Here is a 17,698-nt window from a genome sequence, read left to right as displayed (position 1 = left end):
ACAAATAAATAAGGGCAACAGAGAAATCCACCCTATCAAATGAGCGAGGCTTCAGGGTCTGTAGCCCTAGCTGCCAAGCGACCTACCTGCCTTAGGGAGCTCAGAGCAAGGTGCAGAGGGGCCAACTCAAGAAAGAACAGTGGTATGGGAAGAGAAGAGAAGGAGCAAGTCACCATGACAGCAGCAAGACAGACAGCTCTCTGTGGCAGGCCCCCAAATGTGGGGGACAGAGAGAGGAAGGAGAATGGAAGGAAGTTTGAAGCTAGCCTGGCCTATATAGCGAGTTCTACTCAAGCCTGGGTTACAGTGTGAGGCCCTATCTCAAAAATCAACATACACACACATACAAGAAAATGAGAGGAGAGAAAGGGGGCTTTTATGAATTGTGGCACACTCTTGGGAGGTAGAGGCAGGAGTATGCCAAGTTTAAGGCCAGCCTGGCTACATAGCAAGACCTGTCTCAAAAAAATCGTAAGGGGTAGAGTAGATATCTCCAAACTGTTTGTTGTCATTGCCTTTCATCAACTGGACTCCAGATTTTCTGCATATATTCCAATACTGTTACAAACAAGGAAAACTGGGCTCAGCATCCCCTAAATTCTCATACAAGCATTATTCTGTAAGAGGGTGTTCTCTGTAAAACACAGAATAGCAGTGTCTTACGGCGACAGAAGTGCCACATTTTTGTCTTTAGCACAGCTGTTCTACCTAGATGGTAGCATTGTAGGTGATTTTTTTTCTGCTTGGTTATTTCTTATATTTTATAAAATTTCTGCAGTAAATGTTTATTACTTCAGTAATCAAGAAAAAAATTATATATATGTACAGCCTAGCAGTGTAACTCTTTGTTTTATTTTGTTTGCTTTGTTGAGATAGGGTCTCATGTAGCCCAGGATGGCCTCAAAAGCATTGGATGAGTCCGCCTTGTTGGAGTATGTATGATGTATATTTCTAACCTTGCTTTTTCTTTTAAGATGAATTCTGTACTGTCTGTAAGATACTCTGTGGTAGTGAGGGGGCCCTTTGGCTCTGACAGTTGTCCCTGATCTACTCAGTGCTGTGCTTCCCATCTGAGTGGATGATGGTTGAGCACCCATGTAGCCCAAGGTGACCAAGATAAATGACAGTTGTTATGGTCCAGCTGGTGGAAGGGTTATTTTTTCCATCTGGAACATGTCTTTAGACATTTGAGGTTGAAGTACTTTCTACCCTGGGCAGTGGTGGTGCATACCTTTATTCCCACCACCCAGGAGGCAGAGGCAGATGGATCTTTGAGTTTGAGGCCAGCTTGGTCTACAGAGCAAGTTCCAGGACAGCCAAAGCTGTTACACAAAGAAATCCTGTCTTGAAAAACCAGAAAAGAGCCGGGCAGTGGTGGCATACACCTTTAATCCCAGCACTCGGGAGGCAGAGCCAGGCGGATCTCTGTGAGTTCGAGGCCAGCCTGGTCTACAGAGCGAGAACCAGGACAGGCTCCAAAACTACACACAGAAACCCTGTCTCAAAAAACCAAAAAAAAAAAAAAAAACCTATCTGTTCTACAGTATAGAAAGTGAAGATGAGTATGATGCTTGCTCAGTTGTGGGGTTTGCAGGCAAGGTGTACACCCATGCAGTGTAGATGACACCCACTGTCGAGCCTGGCGTGGGGCTGAGGCAACCCCAAGATGGTTGCCAGGATGTGTCATTCAATTTGATTTTTTTTAAATATCAAATGTGTTTTCAGTGTCTCCGTATCCCATGCATGGGCAGTGCATTCTTGTTCTGGAGGGTTCTGTGGCAACCCCTCGCATGAGGAAGAAGTAGAGAGGCACTTGCTTCTTCACACGAGGTGCTATGTGGAAAGCAGTGCAGGTGTGACCCGGTTTGCACAGCCCCCGCTGGCTGTTCTCAGTCCTCACTCTCAGACACCAGTGACAAGGATGTGCCTGTACCCAAATCAGCAGGGCGCCGTAGCCTTCCATGCAAAGATTCTTGGGAATTTGAGGAGATGCTTTGGGTTCAGTAAACCATCTCAGGTTTTACTGGGGGTAAGAACAGGGATTCATAAGAAAGCATGGGCTTCACTTTTGACTGAAGCATTGAGTGTTTGGCCTTCATGTATGTCTGTGTTGATGTATGACTGGTGCCCTCAGAGTCCAGAAGAGGGCATTGGATCCCCTAGAACTGGAGTTACAGATGACTCTGAGTGCTGGGATTTGAACCTGGGTCCTCTATAAGAGCAGCCAATGCCTTTAACCATTGAGCCATCATCTCTCCAGCTTCCAAAGTGAATTCTTATTTCTCAAATGTTATGTGTTCATGCTTTTAAAAAGTTTGCTGTGTATATCTTTGGTATCTGAGGCAAAATGTGCTAAACACGGTGTTAATGGATAAGGATTGTCCTCTCCACCGTGTGTCAGTGTGCTCAGCAAGGGATGTTGGCACGTGCAGACTGTGTGCAGCTGTCAACAGAGAGACCCACATGCCCTGTGTGTTAATGGGTTTGTGCCTCCCAGCTCCTTGGTGATGCCACTGACTGATACTTGCAGGACTCCAGGGAGTGAGGTCTCTGCAGGGCCGTCTCTAAAGGGTCTCTCACTAGTTTGGTGCTTCTGTCTGAAGAACTAAGGAGAGCAGCCACCAGGGCTCAGGGGTGTCTTACAGTAAAAGTCACAAGGCTCTGGTGTTAGAACAAGAACACAGTGACTGGGGACGGGGGAAGCTTTGTCCATGGACAAATATGTAGAGTTTATCGTTTTATTTTTGCTGTATGTTACCATAGTGTTAAAAACATCTTCAACCTGAGTCCCCCACTTTTAATTGTAAAAGAAATTAAAATGTTTCTGTGGGCCCCTCAAAGTCTTAGGGGCCTCGGACAGTGTCCTAGTAGGCTGGTTTGTAAAGATGACTGAACCTTGGTCTCGTTGTGTTCAGTCCTAGACAGTAGAGGATTTTGCTTCCTTCTTAGTCCTTACCTGTGTTCTGGGTAATTGAAATTGTTTAGCAAGTTGCCTCTTCAGAGGTGAGATGTTATTACAGGACACACTGAATCATATTCTGTGGTTAAATGTGGACAGAGTATGGGGGAAGGGAGGTTCTGAAATACGAACATGGTACAGATGCCCACTGGTGTAAAACTCCCAACAGCTTGTGCAAAAAGAGAGGTTCCCTGGGGTGCAAACCACAGAGGTGGAAATAAAGTTAGAACAGTGATGCATTCAGAACAGGAGTTAATTTACAGATATGAAGCTGAAAACCAAGCTAGGTGCATCAGGGGCTGGACCTCAGGGGCTGGACCGGCTAAACAGCCTGGGGCAGAGGTGTCCACATAAGCCATTCCTCTTGGCATTAAGAACAGTGTGGCACGGTCAGTACAACTTTATTTTCTTAAGTTATTTAACCTTTTCTCCTAAGAGTTCAGAGGTCATTTCTAGCAGATGTCTATCCCAAACTTGTAATTAGTAGGACAGCTATTATAGACATGGGTTTAAAATTGCACATGGTGCCAGGTGTGGTGGTACACATGCCTTTAATCCCAGCACTGGGGAGGCAGAGGCCAGAGAAGCTCTGAGTTTAAGGCCAGCCTGGTCTACAAAGCGAGTTCAAGTACTACACAGAGAAACCCTGTCTCAAAATAAACAAACAAACAAATAAACAAATAAATAAACAAATAGGATTGCATGTGATGGTACTCCTGGCTACTGTGTATGAGGCCCCGGGTTCAGTTCCCAGCATCACAAAAACAGGCAGCCAACGATGGACCGGTAAGGTTAATGGAAAGTCAGTGGGCATGAACTCCAGGTTCAGCCCCTTTCTGGAGCGAAGACCAAGACACATCACCTCCCCTCAGGTTCCTCAGCTACCAAATGAGGAAGGGGATGAGAGGACAGGGAGAAGGGAGCCTCCTTAGGTGCTGCTCCAAGTGCACGATCACGTGATCCCGGGTCTTTCTCGTGAATTGCTGCAACAGATTCTCTACGATCACAAAGTTGTCTGCTTTTGTCCAGGCTCTGGTTTCTACCCCATCAGCCGTGAGAGCCTTCCCTTGTCCCCTGCTCTGCCTGCAGCACCAGGTTGGCTACAAAGGACGAGGCAAAGAATTCGCTCCAGGGGAGTGTCTAATGGGGAATTTAAGTGTAGTTGTCTGCTTAGTTAGAGCGTGATTTATTTGAGACATCCTTCCTTTGGTATTCAGCTTCAGCATTTAACTGAAGGAGAAAAAGGGAGGAGGAGTAAAAAGAGAAGACGGGGCCACTGCAGGGCCAGACACGTGAGCCATGATCCGAAATACAGGCTGGCCATGGAGAAGCCGAAGAGGGCCATCACTGCTGCTGCCCTGATTCTGTGCGTGCGTGCGTGTGTGCGTGTGCACGTGTGTGTGTGTGTGTGTGCGTGTGTGTGCGTGTGTGTGTGTGTGTGCGTGTGTGCGTGTGTGTGTGCGCGTGTGTGCGTGCGTGTGCGTGCGTGTGTGTGTGTGTGTGTGCGTGTGTGCGTGTGTGTGTGTGTGTGTGTGTGTGTGTGGTTTGTTTGCAGTGTTGGGGCTTAAAGCCAGGGTTTCCCACCTGTGGGCAAGCTCTCTGTCACTGAGCCACACTCGGCCCTGCTTCTGGCTGGGTTTCACTTGGTGTACGGCAAACCAAGAACTGAAGGAGGCAATAATATTTCTTATCTCACTAACTTGGGTTCGTAGCTTCCCATAAATCTCTTTCCTTTGCTAGAGAAGCTGATAGTATACAGTCAATAGCTAAGCGATTGGTCAGCTAAAAAAATGTTCTGACAGCCTTTGGCATCAACTTAAATTGTAAATAAAGCACACTCACCACCCATTCTGGAATATTTTCATTAAAACTTAGTGTGTCATAGCATTCAACACTTAGGGCTCGAGGCCATAGATGTCCTAAAATGATGGTTTCCTGTTAAACATTTGGTGTAATGTACATTTAGGGCGAGAAGAGAGATCGTAGCAGTAGAGCCATCTACTACCCTTGAACTGAACGAGTCGTCATTCATTCCTTCAACATGTATTTATTAACTGTCCTCTGCACATGGCCCTGTGGTATCCCTGGGTAGTTGAGTAAAACCAAACACACTTCAGCTCTCCCCCACAAAAGACCCGTGAGACACACAATAATAAGCAAATACAGAGAACGAGTCAGTAGATGGTGTATAAAAGGTGATTTGACCGTGAGACCACAGAGCAGACTAAGGGAGAGGACACAGGGCGGGTATGCGGCTTGAGAAGCTGTGGGAAATGGGCATTCAAGCAAGCCCTTGATGGAGGGGAAGCACCATGCTGACGGGGAAGGGACTGGAAGTGCACATGTGTGCGTGCGCCAGGCAGCTGGGTCCAAGTGTGTCAGCGCCTGGCAGCTGAGGAAGTGTCAGATCTCTACGTCAGTGCAGGGAGGGAAGCAATGGGGTCAGGAAGAACTGTTCTTGAGGTCTCAGTAGCAAATGACACAAGAGAGAGAGAGAGAGAGAGAGAGAGAGAGAGAGAGAGAGAGAGAGAGAGAGAGAGAGAGAGAGAGACAGACCCTTCCCAAGAATGAACCCAGGAAGGTAAAAGGTGAGATCACTGCTGGCCTCTGTCCTGCCTTTCAAAGGCCCCTCAGACCCCACTACAGTGATGCCTCCCAGAAGGGTTGTGGCCTGAGCCTTCTTCCTCCCTGGGCCTCACTGTCACCCCAAGTAGGCTGAATATTAGGACCCTGTCATCCCTCTGAGAGCAAGCCTGGTGCCTGGGTGTATGCATGTCCCATGTCACTGCTAGGGCCTCGGTGTTGGGAAAAGAACCTTGGGTCCTGCTGCTCACTCACCTGACCTGACAGGAACCCCCCCCCCCACCCCCCGCCTTCTAGGATCCCTTCAGAACCATGCCTGCACACTCCTGCTTCCTCTCCTTCTTGCTGGTGTGATGGTGATGTTGGAGAGCCCCTCCCCAGCATTCTTTGCCTCATGCTCTGTCTCACAAGTAGGTAAGATTTTTCTAATCCCGTTTTAATGGTTGAGGAGGAGTCTGGTGCTGAGATAATCTACCCCCAACATCTGTCACACAGCTGTAAACGATGGTGCTAGTCCCTTTTCTACTGCACAGGCTACCCAGCCTTCAGGAGAACTCCCTTGCTCCCCGCTTTACCTCTCAGGCTGGCATCAAAAGCACCCCCATTATGTGTAAGTAAACCTTTTCCTTTGGGGGAGGTTTACTGAGAACTGGCATGGTATCCATGTGGCTGCCATGTTCCAGGCCACAAGAGGAGGGCATGCTGCAGACACTTGCCAGGGTCCCTTCTCTCCACCACAGTCCTTTTTCCGTTAAGACCCTTCTCTGGTTTCCCCTGATGCTTTCTGTGTTAATTCTTTTTCCTTCCTTTAGCATTCCAAGTCTTCCTTCCATTGGCTGCCCTCATCTCTCCAGAGAGACTTGGTACTGTGGCTCAGCTGCTCCCACCACCGACATGGGGTTTGGTAGCATTAGAGGTCTATCCTGCTCCTCCAGGGCCGTGTCAGTGCCCTATGCTGCTGCTCCAGGTTACCCCACTCTGAGACACTCCCCCCTCCTCCAAGGCTCCATAGCCATTGCCACAGAATGTTTTTTGGTATGTGACTTGGTAGTGGTCCCTTTGTGCTGACCATCCAGTTTCCCAGCTAAACTGCAGTCACTTTGGAGGTGCAAACTAAATTTCATCTTTCACATACCTAAAAAGAATAAATTCTTGTTAATGTTCCAATTAGTGAATGTTAATTTCATCTTTTTCTCACTAGGTTTACAAATTCCTAGTATTCTGACATTTCTTTTTCACTCTTCTACAAAAACATCAGATTGTGATCATCAGAAAATAGAGGTTAAGGCCCATCACACATGGCAGATTTGAACCTCGCTTTTAAACTCAGTTCTTAATCCATCCCAGGGTTTCCGATTGTTCCGGGTTAATTCTTCTTACCGAGGGTGTGTTATATTTGCTGCATTGAATGGTAAGAAAGAACAGCCTTTCTTTCCTGCATAACTGACTTCACTTTTGTTGGCGGGTTGAGGCCAGCCCTTCCATTTCACTGCAGTTATTATATTGGTGGCATTTTTTTATTTAGGAAAAGAAAAAAAAGCTTTATTCCACATAAACTTTTGTTACAAATCAGTTGATTGGGGCCAATCAATGGCAGATCTCTGAAAGGGTGTGGATTATCTGGTTAGCCCTTTGTGTGGCAAAAGGCTTAGATGTTGCTTGGCGCTTGGCTCTTTCTTCAGCCTGTAAAGAAGTGGGTTTTTGAAGGATCAACACCTGACTGAGCCCTGCTTTTTTCATGGTAATGTTTTCACCTGAGTTGCCCCTTATAGTACTAAGACTTAGTTAACTAATACTTATTTAACCTTGGAACAATGTTCACCGTAATCCGATTGGCAGATAGTCATTTTATTTAGGCCTTTTCTGTGTCTCGTCAGGACCAGCAAATCTCAGTAGAGGATGCTGGGAGCGACTCCCTGCCCCCAAATAGGTTACCACTGCTTTGTTTCCCCCTTCCATGGGACATGTTTGGGCACCGTGGGCTTTAAACCCGTAGCCACACATTAGCAAGATAGATTTCCCCTTTGGACGGAACCCGCCTCTTCTAAAGCCCCACTTCTATGACTGCCGGTGGCTCCTGTCCTTCAGATGAGACCCAGTGTGGCTCTTACATTAGTACGTCCGCAACTGTTTTTCCATGAGAACACTTCCAGATGAACATTACCACTAATTAATACACAAAACGATCCAGCACAATTTAATTATTTGGTAATGTTTTTCAGTGTTTTCTTAAAGATGATGCTTTACAAGTCAAGGCCTGAGCTTGCCTGGGTCGTGACCTCTCCACAGTGTTTGCCGTCTTGTTAAACAAGAAGAGAGGCAAAACATAAATTAGCGTCTCCATTATAAGTTACCCCACACTTCCCGATCTTTCAACACTCGGAAGCCATCAGAGTGGCTGTGGAGAAAGTTGCTTGAGGAAGATGGCGGTGATTAGAAAGTCCAGCTTCCTTTTTTTTTTCTTAAGGAATTTTTTATTCATTTTCTATACCAATCACAGATCTCCCTCTCCTCCCTCATCCCACTCCCCCCCCATTCTCCCCCTCAACCTACTCCCCATTCTCTCCTCTAATAAGGCAAGGCCTCCCATGGAGAGTCATCGGAGCCTGGTACATTCAGTTGAGGCAGGTCCAAGCCTCTCCCCCTGCATCAAAGCTGTGCAAGGTGTCCCACCATAGGTAGTGGGCTCCAAAAAGCCAGCTCATGCATTAGAGATGGATCCTGATCCTACTGCCAGGGGGGCCTTTAAGCAGATCAAGCTACACAACTGTCTCCCTCCTGCAGAGGGCCTAGTCCAGTCCCATGGAAACTCCACAGCTGTTGATCTAAAACTCGTGAGTTCCCACTAGTTTGGTTTGGTTGTCTCTGTAGGTTTCCCCATCATGATCTTGATGCCCTTGCTCATAGAATCCCTCTTACCTCTCTTCGACTGGACTCCTGGAGCTCAGCCTGGTGCTTGGCTGTGGATCTCTGCATCTGCTTCTATCAGTTACTGGATGAAGGCTCTCTGATGACAGTTAGGGTACTCACTGATCTGATTACTGGGGTAAGCCAGTTCAGGCACCCTCTCCACTATTGCTAGTAGTCTAAGCTGGGGTCATCCTTGTGGGTTCCTGGGAACCTCCCCAGCCCCAGGCCTCTCCCCAGCCCCATGACGTCTCCCTCCATCATGGTATCTCCCTCATTACTCCTCCACTCTGTCGCTGCTCCAGCTGGACCATCTCATTCCCTCATGTTATCATCCCCCACCCCCCACCCTCCATTGCCCCCTTCATCCCCAGTACAGCCACTTTGGAAATCAGTATGGTGGTTTCTCAGAAAATTGGGAGTCAATCTTCCTCAAGACCCAGCTATACCACTCTTGGGCATATATCCAAGGAATGATCAGTCTTACCACAAGGACACTTGCTCAACTATATTCATAGCAGCATTACTTGTAAGAGCCAGAACCTGGAAACAGCCTAGGTACCCCTCAACCGAAGAATGGATAAAGAAAATGTGGCACATATGCACAATGGAGTACTACTCAGCAGTAAAAAAAAAAAAAACAAAAAACAAGACATCATGACATTTGCAGGCAAATGGATGGAACTAGAAAATATCATCCTGAGTGAGGTAACCCAGACTCAGAAAGACAAACATAGCATGTACTCACTCATAAGTAAAGCAAACGATAACCAGACTACAACCCACAGCTCCAGAGAAGCAAGCTAACAAGGAGGACCCTAAGAGGGACACATGGACCGCCCTGGGAAGGGGAAATAGAAGAGCTCTCCATTAAAGTCCAGCTTTCTGTAGTGAGCAAGAGGCGTCTACAAGCCTCTCTTTTAGGGAGACCAATGTTTCCCTCTGTGAGAGGAGAGAGATGAGGTAGCTGGGCAGAGGATGCTGGGAACCTAAGGGGAGAAAAGCAGCTGATTTCCTTAGTTATTATGAGCCAGAAGGCCAAGACAGGAGCATCACTGAGCTCAGGAGTTGAAGGCCAGCCTGGGCACATAGCCAGATACTGTCAACAACAGTCACAATTGTAATGAGACTATTCCAGCTTTGATATCTGTTAGCTTTGAGGAACCTTCCAAAGTTAGCATTAGAATTTATTGTTAATGTATTTTTTTTAGTATAGAAGCCTTTTTTGTTATAGTTGAAATATAGATAAGTGTGTTCATGTGTGATTACCCCAGCACCCAGCTTTTGTCATTCTTTTGCCTTTGGACCTCTGCTCCGTCTGACTTAGTGTCGTCGTTCCTGCTCCTCTTCAGCTCACCCACTGCAGATGGGGCCTGCAGACTCCTCCCTGCAGAGAGCACAGCTGCTTCTGCCAGGCTCTGCCTGGCGTAGCATAAGCCTCCTTTCCACATGGCATAGTGTGGGGGGTTCGTTGTGGTTTTTATCTTTCTACCTCTCTATACAAGGTCGTTCCACAGTCATTCAGGAACTTGGCAAATGTCTGTTGATGAGTATTTGGTTTTTTGGGTTGATAGGCTTTTTTCTAGTTGATTTATTGAACAGTAATAATGATTAGCTTTTAATTTGTATCTATCATAAATAAATTTCTACCATGGAATCTTTATACAGTCATCTGTTGAACCAAGGAGTTAATATTGTCAGGAGGGTTTCTGCGTGTGTGTGTGTGTGTGTGTGTGTGTGTGTGTGTGTGTGTGTGTGTGTGGTGTGTTTATGTGTGCACACATACATGTGCTAGAACTTGAACTGGTCTCTGTATGTAGACAAGTACTGTACCAGTGAGCTGCAACTCTGCCTTCCACTTTGTTTCTTACAGACTTCGTGATGGTGCATTCTTATTCTTGGCATATAGTGGACAAAAGCAATGAGTACAATTGAGAAAAGCTGTCTTGCTTTGTTGACCGTTAGTGGTATAGTGTATACAAAGCCCAAGTTGAAGTTTTTGGAGGTTTGGGGGACAGGCAGAGGGGATTGTTTTATTTTGGAGACAGGGTCTCACTATGCAGCTCTGGCTAGCCTGGAACTCACTATGTAGACCAAGCTGGGAGAGGTAGGCAGATCTCTGTGAATTAGGAGCGAGCTAGTCCACATATTGAGTTCCAGGCTAGCCACAGCTACATAGTGAGACCCTATCTAAAGAAAAGCCCTACTTCGGATCACACCTGCGCCATTCTGACTTGAGGGTGGAACTGTACCATACACTTCAGTATCTCTAGCTTTGGTTTGGTGTCCCCAGTTTACTGGTCCCTTGTCTGCTGGCATAAGTGGGAAGGACCTGCTTCATTGTTACTGCTGCTGAATTGTGGCATCTGTGCCTTGTTTAGTTTTATTTGGAAAATTCTGGTTTTTTGTGTATTTTGCCTGCTCATTTACATACACAAATAAGTAGATTCTGCTCATATCATTCAAGCTTCCTCCAGTCTCCTCGTTAGTCCATTTCAGTGCACTGTAACACATATTTCTCTCGGTAACCAGGGCCGCAAGCTTCTCATCATTGGGACCACCAGCCGCAAAGATGTCCTTCAGGAAATGGAGATGCTTAATGCCTTCAGCACCACCATCCACGTGCCCAACATTGCCACAGGAGAGCAGCTGCTGGAAGCTTTGGAGGTAAAGATGAGTCGCTGTTAGAACTGTTTATCAGAAAGGAGTTGAGGCCTGAGATAATTAAGGAAGGGTCCTCAACCATAGCAACAGGCATTTAGTGGCACATCAAGCTAGAATGTGGGGCCCTGGGATGTTATCTTCAGTTCTTTTCAGAAGCTAGAGAGGACGGACGCAAAGGAGAGCGGATAAACTTGTCATTCCTGGGTGTGGGCAGCACACAGACTGCAGGGGTCAGTCACTCTCTTCCCAGCAGGTGACACCTCCAGACTACATGACAGGGGTTCGAATGGGGGCAGTGTAGGGGGTCATCACTGTCTCTTCCCAATGGCTGGCAGCACATTTCTTTACATTTAATAAACCAGAACAATGATTAAATCCTTTAAAACTACAAAAAAGCTACCCAAACTTTACAACTTTATAACGTAGAAATGTTTCCTTAATTTTTAAAGCCTTTAATTTAAACACTGAGTCTTTCATTAAATGTTGATTAATATTAATGTGCACAAATGACTGGATGAGATCTGTTGGAAAATGTGATGTAAGTTGTTCGGTGTGGGAGAGTCAGGGAGGCTTCTTAAAGGTCCCATCACTTCAGAGTTGCTGTGTGCTCCACACAGAGCAGAAGTCGGTATGAGAAGTAGTTCAGGGTCACCTGTTTGAGCAGCCTTTTGTAGCTGGGATGGGTAAGAGAAAAAGTCAGTCTACTTTGACATATACAGATTGTTCCTAGGAAGGAAGGCTAATACATTTAACTTGTATTTAAGTTTACTGGAGGTCTCTAGAAAAACAGCTTAAGATATGTCCTTCCAGACAAGGCAATCTCAGCACCAGGGAGGCTGAGGCAGGAGGATTACCATGAGTTTGAGGAGAGTCTGGGCTATGGAATAAGGCGTTACCCTTGTATGGTCACGCATGGCTAGGAAGGTCAGTCCATTCCATTCAGGAAGCTCCTCCCACTGGTCACTTAAGGGTGTGTTGGTGTGTGCACTGTAAGTGTCTTTATTATTGTTTATTGCTTTTGTAGCTTTTGGGCAACTTCAAAGATAAGGAACGCACCACAATTGCTCAGCAAGTCAAAGGGAAGAAGGTCTGGATAGGAATCAAGAAGTTACTAATGTTGATTGAGATGTCCCTGCAGGTAAGGCGATTCCTTCTCTGTGTGAGTCACAGGAACGGCGGTGGCACACCAAGAGGACCTTCGATCCTCTCCCAAGGCCCAGGGACACTGGTGCCATCCTTAATCTTCAGAAACAAATGAGAACAGCATAGTGTGACTCTTAATTTTAATGTGGAGAGTTATTAGGTCTGAAAATTAGAAAGGACTTCAAAGAGCGATCTAGAAAATATGAAGGCCATGTCCACAGGTTGTCAGTGAATTAGCACAGGTCACACACTCTGCTGTGGTACTCTACATCATAGTCAGCAAGTGACTGCAAAAGCCTGGGAGACGTGTAAGGACAGACACATTGACTTGTACAGGTTAGATGTGACCTCCGTCTATGTCCCCTGACTGAACTCCTAGAAATTCCTTTCATTTTTTATTTTTGTGTTTGTTTTTGTTTTTTGAGACACGATTTCTCTGTGGAGCCCTGGCTGTCCTGGAGTGCTCTATGTAGACGGGGCTAGCCTCAAATTCAGAGGTCCGCCTGCCTATGCCTCCCTAGTGCTGGGATTAAAGGCGTTGCACCACCATGCTTAGCTCCCTAGAAGTCCCGTGCAGACTGCTGTACGGTTAAAGCATCCAGGCTGCCATAAACAACTCAGCCCAAGCCCACTGCCCTTATCACACCCTGTCACAGGCAGAGGAGACTACTTTGGAACTTCCTGGTATCTACTAGGACTCCCTCCCTTCTTCTGGAACCCCTTGTCTCCATGTGCCTGTACACATGCACACATGTACATCATACATGTGTGCAGACTAAGGTCTGTGTGTTCACACACCTCGGCTGCCACTCACTGTGCACGGCCCCAGGGCCAGCTCAGCACTCCCTCGCACAAATGAATGGGTATGTGAATGAGTGAATGAGTGATCCATCCCCAGACTTGAGTAGATAGATTGGAGTTATTCTAAGCATTGTGCGTCACTGGGCAGCCCTGCCCTTCCCAGTGTGAGCAGCAGTGGGGTTTCTCAGATTCACATTTACAGCTGAAGGAAGCTCTAGGGCCAATAAATAAGAAATATGGAGAGAATTCTTTTAATTCTCTCTGATAAACTTAATTTAAAATTAAATTTTTGTGGTTTTCAGACACCAAGAGTTTCCCGAGCTTCCAGCGACTGTTTTTAAGTGGATTTATGTATTTTCCATTATGAGCAGTAAATTAGACCATAGACTGAATGCTGTGCTCGGGCTTATTCCTGGTGAAGGCGCACATACAGGTGTACTGGCTCTGTCCCTGAGACAAGATAAATCTGTCAGAAAGTCAACACTACCTTCTTTTTTCAGTTTCAGTGCGATCTTTGAAAATAATTGCATAGAAGAAACTATGCGAGGTTTTCTCCCCACCCCCCTTCCTCTTCTTCCTGGGATGCCTGCAGCTCAGTGATCAAGTTAATACCTCTTATGTGTGTGGGGTAGAAAGTGAGAGTGGGGTGCTCAGCCTAATCTTCAGGGACTGACACTTCATAGGCCTGGGGTTTGAACCCCTTCACGTCAAATGGATTCCGTGCAGCTGAGTGACTTCTCTTTAGATCTGCCTCAGGAGCTGAGCCCGAGTAAAGAGGCATGTAGTTCAGCAGAATGGAAGTCATGCTCACTCGGCTCGCCATACCCGATTTTGTTAAAACTTGCTCAGTGTTGAGGATCTGCTCTGACTGGATGTCACCTGAGGGAATAAAGTCATTTATCTAGATTACTTTTTTCCTCCCTTTCTCTTGACTTTTAATTCCATAGCTACAGGCAAGTCAGTAAGTCGTTCCTCACACATATTAAATATAGTTAATGGGCAAAGACCTGCATGTGCTGACTACAGCGAGCTCCAGCCAGCTCCATTTTTTAGAAAGAACTCTGACAACTGATTCATGTGTAATTCTAGTCCCAACGAGGAAAAATGGTTCTTTTGTTAGCTGTTCGCACTTTTTCCTAGGTCTTTGTAGTCTGACCCCTTAACTTTGATACATTTGAAACTTCTGTTCAGGGTTTCGCTGGGGACAGAGGGACGAATCTTTTTCACAAAGTGGTTGGAGGGGAATTTGATTGTGCAGTTGCCCGCAGCTGCGCACAGCCCAGCGTAGCATTTGCAAGCTGCTCCTACAGGGCAGGGAGTTCCTCTTGGGACCAGACTTCTGCCCTACAACATGCTTTAAAAGTGAGGCGTTTCTGACAATAAAAATTCATACTAAGGAATTAGAGATGTTTGTTTGTAATGATCGTTTTCCAGGTCACCGCAAGTCTCAGTAAGAATACCATACACGTAAGAAAGTGGAGTAAATTGGATACAAAACGACAACTAAGAGAGATAATTAGTAACAATGACTCAACCGAGCTCCTGGATCAAAACCCACCATCTTGTCTTGGGCCTGTGGCACACTGGCAGCCAGAGGCCAGGTGTCCCAAGAGCCCATCAGCACTTTCTGCTCTCTTAAGTCTGGTGGCATCTCCACCAGTCCCAAAAGGACACCGCAGCTAAGAAAGCCAGGTCACTGAGTATATGCAAGTCATAACTGTATCCTGGTCACTCAGTCAGCCTCAATTTGGCTTCTTCAAGTTCTGTCTTCTTCCTTCAGTAAGATGCATGAATTAGATATCATTTGAACTCCCATGAGTCATAGCACCCTGACTGCATCCAAGCATGTCTGGACCCCCATGAGTGACCATAGTCTAGTTTATGGTGATGCCCTACTGGTATGCTTTTCCTCCTCACACCAAAATAGCCAAGGGAGCACTTGGCTGAGGTGCCCATGAATGACCTCGCCCTGCTGTGAAAAAAGTGCTTCTTTTTTTTTTTTTTTTAAATGAAAAGTGCCATCGACACGTCTTCTTTGTTTCTTCTGATGATTTTAGATGGATCCTGAGTACCGAGTGAGGAAGTTCTTGGCCCTCTTGAGAGAAGAAGGCGCGTAAGTATATGCCGTGCTCAGAAGCACCCACTGTAGGTACCCATCTGTGAGGTCCCAGGGCTTGCCCTGAGCACTGATGCACTGCGGTGCACGAGTCCGATGCTTTCTTTCCTGCATAACCTTGTTCCCATGCATTAGCATCTTCCTGTGCTGTAGGTCCGAGGGACCAAACATGGAAGTGGGCTGTTCTGTCCGTCTGCTCTCCTTGTCCTGCTTCTCAAAGCTTCCTTGTCACAGCGCAGGGAAAACTTGAGGGTACATATTTATTGGAACCTGCTTTTAAAATGCATGGAGCTGTGACCATTTTCTTTTAGAAAATGCCCATCAAGTAGCAAATGCATGTTGGAAAATGTAGAGAAAACAGGAAGCTTTTAGTGATTTCTTGGTGAATTTTTTTGGCAGAGCTCATGGTTTTGTGTCTACTTTGGAATTTCTTTTGCAGTAGCCCTCTGGACTTTGATTAAAAACGGACTGTTTACAGCAGTGACCAAGGGAAGTGACCAAGGTAAAGACGGCCTGGGATCGTCACTCATCGTACTCAAGACACCGGACTAAGTGACACATTCACCACCCTCGACACACTTGCTCTGCATGATTAGTGCAGTGAACTCCCTCGTGCTTTTGAGATATCCTAGTGTTTCCTGGAAGGTGTAAACTTGCTTTAGACCACTGTGCTCACCGCCCATGCTAGCTAAGATGATTCCTGCTTACATGGGAGGCATGCTGCACCTGTGCACGCTGCTCCCACCACACCCACCCCTAGAAAACACTTGGCCTACCAGAAGGTAGGCTTCTACACGTGACCAAGAGCGAAGGTGGAAGTTCTGAGGGATTCACTTAGCGCTCCTCCGTGCTAACAGCTGGGTATCTGGTTAAGAGGTTCTTCCACAGAATGGGTTATTATCTTTGCCTGAAGAAGCAGGCTTTGAATGTCTAAGATGCTGTTCTCAATCATTTTCAGAGATATTTCCAAGTTGCAATCAGGAGAGCTTTCCTAATCGGAAGTCCCATCATTCCTGTGGTGGCTGTGATATGCCCTGAGTGTAATTAATTGGTTCTGTGGTAAGAGATATGCTAATCATTACCACTTGGTAGATGCTGTTAAAACCTTATGAAAGATACATATGGAAAGCTGTACATCTCTAAACAGAAAAAAAATATTAAAATAATTTACAAGCCTCTCAGCTCTAATTAGTGTCCAACTGTAAGTGGGTCAGCTCCCTGGGATGACGTCAGAGGCTTGTTAGTGCCATCCTCTTCCTTTTCCTCAGCCGAATGGCTTATAATTTACTCTCCCTGCATCTCAAGTGATCTGTAATGTCTAAAGCACATAAATAAAACACTATTATCCAGCAAAACAAGCCACCTCCTAGTCCTCTCTCAGTCCTTGAATATCCATTCCAGTGTGTTCAGTTCTTCCGAAACAGGAGGAACACACCCAGCCCTTTGGAGGGTGATTTGTCTAATCAGTGGGTTAGAAGAAATTTAATTAGGTCGTCATTTGTGGTGATGAGTCTTAGGGAGCATGCCCCTCTCCCCGCTGCTGCTAAAAATGCAAAGACAGTGATCCGCAGTCATCCAGGAGGCTGGATGCCGCAGGGGCACCTGGTTATGACTCTGACACTGTTCCCACAGTAGAAGGCAAATCATCTCCTAATCTTGCTGTCTGTATGCTTCGTTTTGGGTTTTCATCCCTGGCTTATTTTGTGGCTTTAGAAGAGTGGATTGTGTTGTGAAACTGTGATGCCTGTGGCCAGTGCCGTGGTCCCCGTCCATCACCATGGTCCCTGTTGTCTGTGGTCCTGCCTTTCTCCTCCCAACAAAGCCGTGTATGGATTAACTTATGTTTCTTGTTCAATGAAGTTAATGTCTTGTGTTTTTGTCCAAAATTATATTGAAAAAGATAAATATTATATTGTGTAATGCAAATTGAAGGAATGCAATAAAGAGTAAATATACTTGAAATGTTGTGTAGATCAGTATTTTTACCAAACAGCACCGATCGCTTGACAGGACTGTATGAAGAAGGGGCTCAGGAGAGAAGCCCCTCCTTGTTCTGTTACAACTAGCACAGGAAATGGATAGTATTAAGGGGACTGGAGAGATGGCTTACCAGTTAAGAGCACTTATTATTCCAGAGGACCCGGTTTGATTCCCAGAATCCACATGGCAGCTCACAGCTGTCTCTAACTCACACATGTGGTACAGATATATATGCAAGCAAAACACATAGACTAAGTTTTAGGCCAAGCTGATGGCACGTGCCTTTAATCTCAGCACTTGTATTTATGTATGTATTATATATGTATGCAGTTCGTATCCAAAATGTGTTTTAAGACTGTCTTATTGTAGCCTAAAAATTACAGTGAGCAGCCTCTAAGTTTTGACCATATGTCCTGGAATTAAGGAGGAGATTCAGTTATGTCTGATAATCAAACCCTAATCAACAGACCTGCGGAAGCAGAGTCAGCCCATAGCCATCTGACCAGACACAGAAGACAAAGGCAGGATTTTGGTTTGCTTTTAGA

The 17,698-nt window shown here is 46.1% G+C and overlaps 1 protein-coding gene across 1 annotated transcript in view; it reads left to right on the top strand.

Annotated features, from left to right (window-relative positions):
• The window catches only part of Nsf (N-ethylmaleimide sensitive factor, vesicle fusing ATPase), a 146,841-nt gene extending 129,706 nt beyond the window's left edge, over positions 1-17,135 (top strand). Inside the window, exons 18-21 of the mRNA XM_059271930.1 lie at positions 10,982-11,116; positions 12,138-12,251; positions 15,115-15,170; positions 15,613-17,135. Of these exons, the coding sequence (XP_059127913.1) occupies positions 10,982-11,116; positions 12,138-12,251; positions 15,115-15,170; positions 15,613-15,634 (327 nt within the window). The 3' untranslated portion in view covers positions 15,635-17,135. The remainder of the gene's footprint in view (positions 1-10,981; positions 11,117-12,137; positions 12,252-15,114; positions 15,171-15,612) is intronic.
• Positions 17,136-17,698: the final 563 nt, after the last annotated feature.

Source organism: Peromyscus eremicus, chromosome 8a, assembly GCF_949786415.1.
Source record: "Peromyscus eremicus chromosome 8a, PerEre_H2_v1, whole genome shotgun sequence".
Taxonomy (NCBI): Eukaryota; Metazoa; Chordata; class Mammalia; order Rodentia; family Cricetidae; genus Peromyscus; species Peromyscus eremicus.
The sequence above is the reverse complement of the archived record's forward strand: the minus strand, read 5'-3'. Positions and strand labels throughout refer to the sequence as shown.